This window comes from Thunnus albacares, chromosome 23 (assembly GCF_914725855.1).
Source record: "Thunnus albacares chromosome 23, fThuAlb1.1, whole genome shotgun sequence".
In the NCBI taxonomy this organism is placed as follows: domain Eukaryota; kingdom Metazoa; phylum Chordata; class Actinopteri; order Scombriformes; family Scombridae; genus Thunnus; species Thunnus albacares.
Genome location: NC_058128.1, coordinates 19,886,708 through 19,900,922, shown reverse-complemented (window position 1 = coordinate 19,900,922; position 14,215 = coordinate 19,886,708). Strand labels below are relative to the sequence as shown.

At 41.4% G+C, this 14,215-nt stretch overlaps 1 protein-coding gene across 2 annotated transcripts; it reads left to right on the top strand.

Annotated features, from left to right (window-relative positions):
• Positions 1–710: 710 nt before the first annotated feature.
• Positions 711–12,556, top strand: slc38a2 (solute carrier family 38 member 2). Of its 2 annotated transcripts, XM_044343413.1 has the most exons (17): positions 719–813; positions 951–1,044; positions 2,301–2,417; positions 2,556–2,637; positions 2,734–2,849; positions 4,805–4,878; positions 4,983–5,075; positions 5,492–5,567; positions 7,208–7,290; positions 7,502–7,560; positions 8,050–8,217; positions 8,322–8,401; positions 8,574–8,674; positions 9,744–9,868; positions 9,964–10,108; positions 10,205–10,302; positions 10,621–12,556. In XM_044343413.1, the coding sequence occupies exons 3-17, from the start codon at positions 2,302–2,304 to the stop codon at positions 10,735–10,737; spliced, it is 1,533 nt and encodes a 510-aa protein (XP_044199348.1). In that variant the 5' UTR covers positions 719–813; positions 951–1,044; position 2,301; the 3' UTR covers positions 10,738–12,556. The 2 variants fall into 2 exon arrangements, with proteins under 2 accessions (XP_044199347.1, XP_044199348.1); XM_044343412.1 differs by having other exon boundaries at positions 711–1,044.
• Positions 12,557–14,215: the final 1,659 nt, after the last annotated feature.

Here is a 14,215-nt window from a genome sequence, read left to right as displayed (position 1 = left end):
AGGATGGACGCTGTCACATGGCAGCATTTGTGTGTAATCTCCTTCAGACAGGGAGGTCTGCTTTGAAGCTCCATTCACTCACTGATCTGGACTGACACACATCAAGGCCGCTTTGGGTCCATTTCACCTTCAAAAAGTGTCTGATCTATCTGTGGAATTCAACCAGGGAACGTTAACCTCATTCTGGGTTTTATTTAAAAAAAAAAAAAAATAGATGAATAAATACACATAACACAAATCTGTAACTTCCAGTAGGATTATTACAGTCATGTCATAACTAGTAGAAGCCCCGTAAACAGTCTCTATAGTGAGTTCATAGCAGCCGTACTGTATTGTAATACCTCTGTATAAAATACAATTATCATAAGGTGACTTCTGATATTGATCACAGAATCTTGTGACTGTGGTAACCATATCTCTATTAATTTTCTTAGTAATCTTCTGTGTGTTATTCCCGGATATTGTAAGGTGTACTACAGGCTTCCTGTGGTTTTCCAGGAGAGAGTCTCTGGGTCATTGTGTGCTCTGTTTGTATACAAACCCCACGTCACTGCTGAGAGTAAAAAGCCTCCTCCTCCACCACGACTCAAGCCTCTGCTCCACCCCTCGCTGCTCTCTCTCTCTCTCTCTTTCTCTCCTCCCCCCCTCCTCTCTCCCTCTCAGCTTCGGGCTGATGCAATGCTCATCTTTATAAAGGGTGAGTCCCCACCCCTCCTCCAGCAGAACAGGCTCTTCTTCTGTCCGAGCGCATCGCATCTCTGGGAATTTCGGTTGAATTAGAAATAAATCTAAATTCCTTACTTTTACGCATCGGTCGGTTTAATTCTAAGAGTATCTTCTTTTAATACTTGAACTGTCTAAGATAGTGTTTTGAATCAGATCCTGTCTGATAACAGGCCTATCCATTGATTGTTTTTTAAAAATATATTGTTCATATATATTTCCTGAAGGATCAGTCAGCTTTTGGAGTCGTTTTTGTCACTCAAATCGTCCGGACATCTGACTAGAAAGGATTTTACAGGCATCCTGCCACATCTTCAAAAGGTAAGAATGCCGGCAGCTTATCATTTACTCGAAAATTACCGGATGTAGGCGACACAGGCTTTGAAAGATAAGTCTGCGCTTTTAGGTGGCAAGATTTCACCTTTTCTGGTTTCATCTTTACATAAATACCTCATTATCTGTCTTAAATTTGTATTTTGAGTCTCATTCAATTAGAATTAGCTGGGTTACCTGTTCTTATGGTCTAATCAGCCATTTAAATTTAAATATTTAAATATGTGAAGCTCTTGCAATGGAGCCAGAAATGTCCTTTCTTTCTGTTCTGAAAGGCCCGAGGCGTCATTTTCTTACCAGGTCAGCCTTAGTCCAAATAAATAAATAATAAGACAGTGTGACAGTGATGCTGCAGTGCTGGGCTGATGTCTGGAGGTGGCACGGGACTGTCACTGCCACACAGACAACTAAACACAGCCTAAATGTAAAAGGAAGTCATTTTAAAAAGCGGCTCTGTGTCTGTGTAATTTCAAAAAGCCTCTAATCATAACCCGTCTATGAATGAGAGCGCGAGCCTCTGCGCAAAATGGAGAGCCATGCCCATAAACGGGCAACACGTGCCATTGTTTCCATTGGAGCCGGCTGTGGAAATAATGCCATTAAAATGATCTGGGGTCCGTTTTTCTTGGCTGTTTGGATCTACATGTGCGCACTGTTCAGCCAAAAAGATGAATATTATATTTAGGATGTCATATTTGGAATATGCACGTGAATTGAAGCTTTTCCTCAGTGTCATCTCATTCTCTTTTAGTAAAGTCTTTAAAAATGTTGTGTGTGAGGAAAAAGACGCTGTCACACCCTGTTTTGATTTGGCTTTTCGAGTGATTTCGGAGGGAAATCTGCGCAAAGTCAGCAGCGCGTACTGCGGTTTTTTGTCATTCAGCGTCTATAGCGAGGCTGAGGTGATGTCGGGTGGACGCGGATGCCGGTCTGGTATTTTTCCACTGCCGGTGCGTCACCCAGCAACCCCCCCCCCCCCCTCCCCCCTCCCTTCCTCCCCCCTCCCTTCACTGAAAAGTCACATGATGCAAGAAGGGCTGCGGCGGGCACTGCTCACTATAATATTGATTATTCTAAAGGGCGTGAACGCGCGCTGCTACAAATAATAATAATAATAAAAAAAAAACAGCTTAGGCGGGATGGATGTGACGCAGGGAGCAGAAATACGACAAAATAAATAAATCACACCTCAGAAAAATTACATCTGCTCTTTTTTTCTTCTTCTTCTGCTCTGAAATATACAGCATGAAACAGGCCACTGCCAAAACTGAGATGAACCGTTTGAACGTCTCTCATGAGGACGACAGCAGCAGCACCAACAGCAATGAATACCCTTACCCCAAGAAGCTCCCACTGAACGGGTGAGGCTGGTTTCAAAATATGTCTGAACACACAAAAATGTTTTAAAAAATTTTTTTCTGAAAGACTAACTGCACACCCTACACGCTTAAATACATTTCTCTAAATTCTTCTTCTCTCTTTTTCATTTTCTTTTAAAGCCAATACTCTGATATAGATGCCGAGAGTCAAAACTTCCTCCCTGAACACAACCTGGGCAAGAAGAAGTATGAGACTGAATATGTAAGAGCTTATCTTGTCCTCCAACACATTTGTATTCAAACAGCTGTATCAGTTTTTCCTCATTCCTTAACTGTGCATACCTTATTTTCTCTTCAGCACCAGGGCAATGCTTCCTTTGGCATGTCCGTCTTCAACCTGGGCAACGCCATCATGGGCAGTGGCATCCTGGGTCTGTCCTACGCCATGGCAAACACTGGCATCGCCCTGTTTGTGTAAGTATTTATCTATTCTACCCTACATAAAGCGTTGATTGGGTTCCGTTCCCATTTTACGTGCCGCATATAGAAGCAAAAACAACTGCAAAGCGCCTTTAAACAGAAGAGAAATGCTCAGAAGTAACAATGCAGATACATTTCAAACCACCATCAGACACAAGCATGCTTTTGTTTTTCTAATGCGGGTGCAGCTGAGGCAGGTGTGGTTGTGTCTGTTGCAGCAAGGTTGCAGGCCATGATGTGCTGTAGCTCTGCAGGAGTTTTCCCGCCAGTAGTGTGTGTGTGTGTGTGTGTTCGCTCTGCAGCCGCTCGACCCTGGGCTGCAGATTACGCCGGGGTCAAAAGTTTACAAATGCTCGACGTAGTTTTAAGTACTCGCTATCATGTTTGCTGTAGATAAAAACAGTGGAAAGAGTGTCCATTCTTAGTGGGAAAAGTGGAAAAAAACGAAAAGTCTTTAATTGTGTTGATTATTAGATTCCATGAGAGCTCCCCCTATTGGTTATTTAGTACAATTTGAGATCACAATATGATAAGTTGTCGTTGGTGTCCTGTATAACACCACTTTTCCTTAGATCACACACAAATACCATCTAAAGAGGCCAAAGGTTTTACTACCACACTAGCAGCACCTTGCAGCACTGAGCCCCAATCAGCTTACTGTCTCTGAGATCCACTCATGAGCCTGACGCCAGCTGAAGAAACACCAGGAGAATGCTTTTTTTAAACAACGATAAGGTGTTTTTTTTCTCCGTAACACCGTCAGAATATGAATATATTTGCTTGTAGTTTGCTACAAGTCACTTTGGGTACCTCACTCCACCTGATTGGCAATTTTATGTCAATTTACAAACACAGGGAGAGTCAGGAGAAGCAGCTTAGCCGAGCTAATCCTGCCGCATTTGGGCCAGAGTTATGTAAACGGAGAGTTAAAGTACACTCACAGGAGATCATGAATGGAGCAGAGAGCTGTTCACTGTCAGCCAGCGGCAGACCAATTTGAGCGCTCTTTTATCTGCCGGAAGTGGGGAATTGCAAAATAAAGCCTAACTGAAATGTATTTCTAGCAGTTTTCTGTCACTGATTGATGGAATGTGGCTGTGATTCAACCTACAGTATGTTAAGTTTTTGCATTTCGAAACACCACCTGGTGCTCATCTCGTCGGCATTTCCAACGCACATCTCTTGCAGTACAATCAGATTTTTCATAAAAGGTTATCCAAAGCATATATTTGTTGAATGGCAGCGTATGACGTGATAAGATATGAAAGATTAGGCGGGGAGGCGAGCGGATAGAGGCTTAGAGCGGCTGGACGGTCGCACGACAGGAGGAAGCACAGGCCTCGAATGACCTGCAGATTAATTTTCACCTGTACTATTAATACCCCCGGCATACGGTGCTGGCTCTGCAGCGTACCCGGGGCGTTAAGAGGATCCCATGCTGGGGAACTTTTCGTCCTTTGCAACCCTGCTGATGTTGCTTTTAACTCACAGAACCTGCAGACCGTCACTGCCTTCAAGGTCTTTGCTGATCCAGGCTGCAAAATGTTAGAAAATGCAGGTTTTTCCGCTACAGCAGATGCTTTTCCTACTTAGAGGAAATCTGCAGACTCGTGAGTCTTAAAGGCAACACAGGAAAGCACCTCTGATTGTTGACACTTTTTAGTTTGGTCAAGTTAGCTACTCTTTGGGGGGGTTTATTAAAATGAGTATTGAAACTGAAATTTCTCTACAGATGCATCTGTCTGACCTTAACCTTAGCTAAATGTCAATGTGTTTGTTTACTACAGTCATGAAATTTGTCATCGAATCGCCCTTTATAGACCTATGTTCAGTAGGAGTGTTCATTCTGTAGATTAGCACGTGTAACATCAAGGACCAGTTTCCCCTCTTCATTTCTGTGTTGTTTGCAAGTCAACGCACAGCTAAAGATCGCTCTCGTCTGTTTACAGGATTCTCCTCGTGGCCGTCGCCATCTTCTCCTTGTATTCTGTCCACTTGCTGCTGAAGACAGCCAATGAAGGAGGTGAGTCTGTTAGACAGTAGTCATGCATCCAAACTTCAAAATTGCTTCTGGAATTCATTGTTGAATCCTAACTCTTCCTTTCTTTGTGTATTTCCTCTTCAAAGGCGCGCTTGTGTACGAGCAGCTCGGTTACAAAGCCTTCGGCATGCCAGGGAAACTCGCCGCTTCCTGCTCCATCACCATGCAGAACATCGGAGGTGAGAGGCTTTTGCATTTTAACAGCCAATAAAAGGCGTAATTTCTTTTTTTAAGTATTACGTAACTACAATTGAACTACCTTCCCCTGTTTTCTATATTTATCCACCATGTGTTTATTCCGAAAGTTAAAACTCCGTCCCTGTGTCTGAACTGAGTGTATGGAAAAAAAAAAGGAAGGAAAACAGAAATCTTGGCTGATGGAAACCAGCATGTGTTTTCGGAATGTAGCCTAGCTTCCAGTAAAAACTTGACTCATTCTACAAGCACGCAACTTTTTTTCTTTCTATGGAACAACTCAACCCCTCACCAAATATTAGACATCACTATTTCTGTAATAGAATTCCCTCATGGACATGACATGCCTTTTTTTGTTCAGATGAAAATATACTAACTGTAGTTGTTTTTGTCTTTTCAGCCATGTCAAGCTACCTCTACATTGTCAAGTACGAGCTGCCCATCGTCATTCAAGCCTTTACGGGATCCAGCAATGGGTGAGTGTTCAGACATTTTTTTTTGCTTCTGAACAGCAAATACGTTTTGGATCTCCTCCAGATCTGTAGAAGTAGATGTTTGTACACATTTCCAACAGTCAGAGTGCCTTTAAGGTGATATGGCTGTTTGATTTGACTGTTTTTAAAGGTACCCTGTGGAGCTTTTCTTGTAAACAAACAGTTATGTTTGCATTTAGTGTAAGGGACCAAAAGGCACTGTGTGTTTTCTCGTGGCTTAATAAAGGCGTCCTCATACTCGTGCACCGTACAAACAAAATGTGGAGCCACTTGTAAAAACATTGCTCTGTAGAGATACTAGTGGTCAAAAACTCCGAAGGGGGTCTCTTTAATTATCAGCATCCTAATAGGAAGTGTCATTTAAAGCTTCACAGTGATCAATGCAGGGTGTTTCTTTGGTTTACAAAAACTTATCATGACTAATTTATAGTATCACATTAGCCTTGAACTCTCCCAACAGTGACTACATTTCTAAGGAATTGGGTGGGCAGCTCATCAGTACTGGCTTCGGACAAAGTGACAAAGACAATTGATTCAGATCTGCCCTGTAAAGTAGTTTTGAAATCAACCAAATGTCAATAGAGACTAGTTTACACACCTAAAGGGAGTGTTTGCATGAGAGCTGAAGAGCTGTATATCCATTGAAAGAATCAAAATCTTTAATTAGGTGTTGTAAAAGAAAGCCGGAACGCCTGGCAGAGACACTTCTAGGTGAAGTGGCGTGTCAAGCAAAATGGCTGCTGGTTGTTTTTCAAGTGTGTCTGAGAAGGTGAAGCAGCGTCTTTGTCCTTGTGTCGGAGGAGAGCAGGGATGGAGGGGAGCGGGTGTTGCGTGGGGATGAAGGGAGGGGGGAGGATTCTGGACGTTTTCAAGGGACGGACAGTGCTCAGTCTCTCTGAGCGGCTCTTCAAAGAGCCCTTTTAGAAGACGGCAGCCGGTGCCGCATCGAGACGGAGCACAGGATGAGCTCACTGCGGCCGTGCTTCATGTTTAAAAAATTGATGTGGTTGGGCTCTTCTCAGTGCCGCTTTGTTAAATCTATTTCTGTGAGCGATGCAGTCATTCTGCACAGGCCACTTTGTGTCAGCTGACACGCAGATGTTGACAAGATCTGCCAGAACAGCAGCTGAGAAGTTTGATCAGGCCTGAAGCTGCAGATAATCATAGGATGTAGAAGAAAAGTGGATTTAATGGGATGTTTACTGCACAGAATTGTCAGTTTTAGAGCCAGTTAGTTTACTGTTGATGCTGGTTACTCAAGCAGTCTTTGGCTCGGAGAAAGATGAAGGTATATGTGATCAAAGCTACTGTAAGCTGAACTACAACTGAAACAAATGCAAAATCTTAAGTTGTAAACAGGAAGCTCTTATCTCATCAAATCTTTTTATCAGAAGGCCACAGAATAACTGTTTTTATGGGCTGAATAATTCTCTCTGTGACAAGTAAGCTGAACTTGATGTGTAAAATTGATGGAGTGCCCCTTTAATATGAAGTTGCATAGAGTGATGATGAATGGTGAATCGATGATCGTCAATTAAAGGAAATTACACAGAGACCAGTAATCAATAGTTCATTGATGACTCAGTTTGACTGACGTTTTGTCCTGTCTTCCTGTGTTTCAGAGAATGGTACACTAACGGAGACTACCTGGTGTTATTGGTGTCATTCACCATTATCCTGCCCCTCTCACTGCTCAGGAACTTGGGTAAGCAGTGTGTGTGTGTGTGTGTGTGTGTGTGTGTGTGTGTGTGTGTGTCGTAAAATCAGATGCATTGGCCCATGCTTCCGCAGGGTTGCGTTTAAAGTCAGTGACGCACTTGCACATGTTCAGACCTCAAACGTTAAGTCTTTAAATGTTCACAGCTCGCTGATAAAAACAGTAGCTCATGTTTGTGTTTTGCTCCTCTTCCCCTCAGGTTACCTTGGTTACACCAGTGGTCTGTCCCTGCTCTGCATGGTGTTCTTTCTGATTGTGGTGAGTAAAATCTACCTCATTTCCTCACACACACATTAATGTGTTTCCTACACACCTCCTTTGGCACAAGTTTGCGTGTTGTTGCCAGATGAGTCTTAGTCAGAGAACACATTTCAGTGTTTCCATGAAATCTGTGGTTTCCTGCACATAAAACACTAGAACACAAACAATTGTAATTGTGAAACTCAAAATTTGGCTGCAGCTGTGGTGTTTTATATCACTGGATTTGGGAAAGTGTTTTTAAAGCAACCTTTCACAGTAGTCTGGTTACAGTGAGGTTTTTGTTTTCAATGACGATCTAAATGGTGAAAAAGGCTTTTCCACCAAGAACAAATTAAAATATCTACTGGATGTCAGCCCAAAATATCAGCTTTAAAATACCTTTAAAATGTCAGTGCAGCCCCTCAAAGACTCCGCAGTCCAACCATTTTTGAATATGACATCACAAAATCAGATCATAATCAAAAAAAATGTCCTCTGGTCCTCCAGGTGATCATCAAGAAGTTCCAGATCCCATGCCCTCTGCCTATGGACGTCAACGCTCTGAACGAGACAATGAGCAAAGTGCTGAACATGACCTTGGCCCCCCCCAACACCACCGCCGTAGACTACAGCGAGGACGCCTGCACGCCCAAATACTTTGTCTTTAACTCTCAGGTAAACCTCATCCACATGCTAAATTAAATTTTGCACTAAAACTAATAACTCTTCTGTGATGTTTGGGTGTAAAACTTACAGTTTGATCTGTTTTTTTTCTGCAGACTGTCTATGCTGTTCCCATCCTGACCTTTGCCTTCGTGTGCCACCCGGCCATCCTGCCCATGTACGAGGAGCTCAAAGAGTAAGTGCTTTCATTTCATCGTGTTCATCCGCACTACAAACCGCAGCTGTTTTCTTATCAGCATTTTCACATTTTTAAACTCAAGAGTTTAATCTCAGGGTTACAAAAAACAACAAAGATTACTGCGTCCTGGTGTCTAAATGAAACATTCCCTCCCTTTTCGCCCAAACAGCCGTTCCCGCAGAAAGATGCAGGGTGTTGCCAACGTGTCTTTCCTGGCCATGTTCATCATGTACCTGCTGGCCGCCCTCTTTGGATATCTGACCTTTAACGGTGAGTCTCTTTAACAGGGAAATATTTTCACTGAAAGTATGGTGGCAGACATCGGTTTCATTTTAAAGCTGATACCAAAATCCAGCTGGAATTCACTTTGAATGAGAGAATTTATCTAATTTCCTCAAAATAATTCTAAAATGGTTACTCAAGGGAGTTAGCTTCTTCTTTGTACATTTTTAAAGAGTTTTGGCACATTTTTGATGCCGTATAAACATCCAAGACAGATACCTAGCAAGGCAACAAAGAATCAATCTTGCCAGTGTGGGTTTACAAGCGGTCATTATCCTTGAATACTGAATGTCAGAATGGATCAAACAACCAAAGTTTGGGGGAAATAACTTCAAAGTCCAAGTTAAATAGTGAGTATCCCATGTGGAACAAAATGCTCAGGACACAACTGCAGGCCTGTTATGTAAGACTGTGAAACACCCCACCTGATACAGCTGACCAACATGCCAGCATGTTTGTGTTCCTGTTTGTCATGGCATTGACACCAGCGCAAATGTACAGAAAATTTCCAGGAACTTCAAACCAGTTTATACAAGAGCATGATAGTAAGCAAAGCCTCCTCAACTGTCATGACAAAGCAGAACCTGGTGCGTAGTTAGTGCGTAGAGTCAGGGCATGTAGGGATTACAAAACAACTGTGACGTTTGTTCTAACCTGCTTGGTGGAGATTGCCACCTTTAGAACACACGGTATGTGCCAGAAGGTATAAGCAATCTCAGGAAGGTCAGTTTTAAATCTATATGCATGAGGTAGAGTAGGTATTGCTCGCTTTGAGTGGTTGGAAGACTAGAAAGGTGCTAAATAGAGGCAGCAAATCTAATAAAAATGCTCCAAAAATAGTGACATGTTTGGGCAACACATTTTGTTTCCATAGTAGACACAATAAAACTGTTTAAAGTGTCATGGATCCATTTTCAGTCATCTAACCCCACTATCTCCAAATCTGGCAGATAAGAAGCCTACTACCCATCTACTGTTTTTACATATCACCTGTTCTGTTCAAAACCTTATGAGGGTCTATTTAGGTCTAAATGGTTTCTTCTGTCTTTCCACACAGTGCATGTGGAGGATGAGCTGCTGCACACCTACTCCAAGTTCTACAAGTTTGACGTGCTGCTGCTGATCGTCCGTCTGGCCGTGCTGACCGCCGTCACCCTCACCGTCCCCGTGGTGCTCTTCCCTGTAAGTGTCAAAGACGTCGAGCTTGGATCTATCTTTTTGTCAGTAGAATTTACTGAGTCATGAAGGATAACCTGTCTTTGTGTCTCTCTGTGTAGATTCGTACCTCTGTCAACCAGCTCCTGTGCGCCACTAAGGAATTCAGCTGGGTGCGCCACACCATCATCACAGTGGTCCTGCTGGCCAGCACCAACGCCCTGGTCATCTTTGTCCCAGCCATCAAGGACATCTTCGGCTTCATTGGTGAGTGTCTGTGTTTAATATGTGTGATAATGTCATTAAAAAGCATCTCAAATAGAAATTCTTGTGACTAAAATGGCTAATTTCGTCCCTCACCAGGTTCATCTGCTGCTGCCATGCTCATCTTCATCCTACCCTCCGCTTTCTACATCAAACTGGTCAAGAAGGAGTCCATGAAGTCTGTGCAAAAGATTGGGGTAAGGGCTTTGTTGTTATACCTATAGCCATATTGTGGAGAATTAGCGAATGTACTTGCTTTAAAATCACTAGAAAGCCGTCTGTAGAAGCCTTTAAGATTTTATTTTTAAAGTCAGTTTTAAGCAATACTTCGATAATTGTTTTTTGGGATATACAGTGTTTTGCTTTCTTGCTCAGAGTTAGGTAAGAAGATCAATACTCATGTCTGTGCAGAGAATGGTATTGATTTTCTCATCTAACTCTCAGCAAGAAGGTGAATATCACAAGTCACTCAGGGTGAACACATTGGCTAAATATGAAATTGTTTCCCTCTCTAGGCTACTATTTTCCTGCTGTGCGGCTTCATGGTCATGATCGGCTGCATGAGCCTCATCGTCCTGAACTGGATCCACACCGCCTCTGCCAGCCCAGCGGGACATGACAACGGACACTAAACGCCACCTCTTCTGTCGCAGCCTGCCTGAAGTGGGGACTTCTCAGTGCTGGACTGCTACGAACGCGCAACCAACGAAGATCGAAACCTATTGTAAAAGAAGAAAAACACAAGAACTCACTTGATGCTCGGCTTTTACTTCCTGAGCAATAGACCATGCCATTCCAAGAGAATGTATCCGAACTTTGTACAGTATGCTGTTATAGGCCACAAAGATGGTGTTTTACTTGTTTTTTCTCTTTTTATTATAACTTTTTTCATTGTCATTTTTTGCTCGTTTTTACCCTTAATGTCTTTTTTTTTTTTTTTTGTAGTTATGGTACAGCTGAAAACAAATATTCGAAGGTGCCTCAAATCAAAGATGACATAGTCGTAGAGTTCAAAATGCAGCTTACACTCAGGTTACGGTTTTATGTGTGTGCAAGTGTGGCTGTGACCTCAGAGCTCAGCAACAATAAATCCTGCTGAGAAAAGTACGTGAACCTCCCGAAGATTGACAAGAGGCAACAGACTTGAAAGTTTTATCCTCAAGGACAATTAAGTTCCTTCCATTAGTTTTTTTTTTCCTTTTTTACTTTGCCAAAAATGTATTTGTAAAGCATCTTTGTATATTGAAAAGCACTTACTGTTCAGCACACTTGTGAAAAACCCCCCCCAGACATTTCAGTTTTCACAGGCTACTACACCGCCTATTCAGTATTTGTACCAAGGCTTTGTGACCTTGCTTATAGCGTCAGCTTTCCTTGTAAAACATAGTGTAAGTCAACAGAACCTGCCTTTTCAAACCCAACACTGGGAGCTGCAGAGTATCTCACAAGAGGACTCTTTCGAAACTGTATTTACTCTTTATAACCTGCTGAAGATCTTGTTGGAATAGTGTGTGCAGCAACGACACTACTGCTTCGAGACCTGGAGGCCGCCAAGCCCCCAGTTCCACCACCCCACGCAGGGGCGGGGGAAACTTAAATTTTTTTCTTTATGGGAGAATACTTTGAATTTGACCACATGCAGTGGTTGTAATATACCTGTTAAACTTGCAAAAAAACCCTAAAATGTCAGGTGTGTTCTTAACCACCTACAACCAAACATGTCAAGAGAGCCTCTGTTACAATATCTTGAGTGTTTTTGCGTATGGTTGCGCAGTTTTCTGCTTTCGAAATGTTTCACAATGAAGAACTTGAGAGCTTGATGCGGACTTCTTTCCCGTCAGGTTGTGAGCCTGTCATCTGACGGTGCACTGTGCTTCCAACACTAACTTAACACATCACCAAACTGTTATTGTCCAACATCTATTTATGGAAGACCGTGAAATCAATGTAATTTAATCTATTTTACTATATTTATATAATATTGTATGTATATATATATGTATATATATCTATTGAGTTCAACTGTATATATGCTTTGTTTTGTTTGGACTTTTTTTTTTTTTACAATAATGCATTGGAGCTGTAAAACAAAAATGAAAAAACCCCAAGCTGGTGAATTTGTAATATTGAATTTCCTCAGACAATTAGGAGCTTCAACTGTTCATCGGCGTTAAGACTGACTGTATTATCCTACTGTGTTGATTCTGTGAAAACAATTTTACTTGTGGAAGCCACTGATACAGCAGCAGCAGTCTTGTGTCCTTTTTGACCCCTGAACACACACCCAGATCAGCAAAATGTTCTTACGCACATCTTGGTTGGAGAGTACGTCAGCCATCTCTTGACCTCAGGAGCAAAGAGGGCTTTGCCCGCCAGTGTTACACTCTTGTTTCAATGAAACACTATGTATATCCTGTAATTAGTGTCCAATTAAAATCAAAAGAGAATCTATGACATGGCCTTGTTGGTGTTTTTGTGTCCTGTGTCAGCTTCTTTTCATGTGAGCAGAGTTGATGATTGTGGTTTATGAGGACCCAGAGTTCAAACTGGTCTGCTGGATTTGTGTGAGTTTCTGGAGACAGTGTAGTGCAAGGGAACATTTGACATGTGGGGAAAATCTAATTTGGGTAAAGACCTAAGACAGCAGAAGCCCTGCATTATGAAGCTAACAGGGACGTTCACACATCTGGTCATATGTCTGTCTGAATGATAATCAACCTCAGCAGAGGCCACTAGGGGGCCCTATGGTTTGGGGGGTGGATGATTTTAAATTTCTCCTTTGGAGAACATAAGAAAGAGAAAAATAACAAATCCTTCCTATTTTTCATTGCCGCCTCAATCTAGTTTACAGTTTCTGCCAGAAGACATACAACTTAAGGCCTTTAATATAGCTTTGAGCTCCTAGTATTAAACTGATACATTAGTGGGTTGTTTTTTTAAATAAAATATAGGATCCTTTTCTGAACTATCTTGGACCAAAGAAATCAGACACAATAGTTGAAGGACTGTCTGGACCCATGGTCTGGACTTGCCTGGAGAGCCATGAAGGACGAAATTGACATATCTACATGAATTTGAATAAGTACAGTTGCATAAAGACATGTGAAATGTATCACTTATATATCATGTAGCTGACTGTTGATTTATTTAGTTGTTGTATTTATTTTCAAAGTCATTATATGATGCAATTGAGTTTAATTTTTTTTTTAATTTATGTTTAGTTTTTAATTTTTCTTTCTTGTGTTTGATGCTGGACTTAAGTGCTCTCTGGTTTTCCTGGACAGTATTGATATATTGATGTAAAAGTTATTAGAACAAATAAATTAAAAATATATAAATACATTACTGTTGTAACACATATATAGTTAAAGATACTAATGACAAGCTGAATAAACTGTATAAGTAGTGACTATAGAGGTAAATAAATGACTTGTGTTAAAGCGAAACAGCATTTTTTATCCTCTTTACTTTTCCTCTTTCAGAGGAAAATATTCACATTCTGAATATTTCTGAGTATATAAAACTAACATTTTTTGTAGTTACTCTGAGCCTTGCACATAGAAAAAAGTCATAATTTGGGTTAATAATTATTCTCCAAGAGCAGATTAACAGAGAATCTCAACAAGCATGACTGGTGTGTTGGACTAAAATGAAACAGTTTCCTCTGGGTTGAACATCACTTTTCTTTTGACAAGGCTGCTCCCTGGTGGTCAATAGAGGACATGCCACAGCACAAGACGTTTTTATCATGATGTCTTCATCTCATCAGTCTTCATTGCCAGGCTCATTAGTCTACTGAAGTTTAATATGTTTGCAGAAGATGATGCCAGGAAGATACACCGGTTAGCTTCTTCATTGGTGGAAAGTAACAAAATATTGTTAATCAAACACTGTACTTAAGTACAAGTTTGAGGCACTTGTATTTGTACTTATTCGATGCTTCTTTATACTTCAGCTCCACATTTCAGAGAGAACTATTGTTTGTTCACTACACTACATATACCTGACAGCTAAAGTTACTTTGATGATCAAGACTCTACGTAAACACATCTCATAAACTTTTAAAATACAATACATTGTTAAAGATTTAAGCAGAGGTTCCCAACCTTT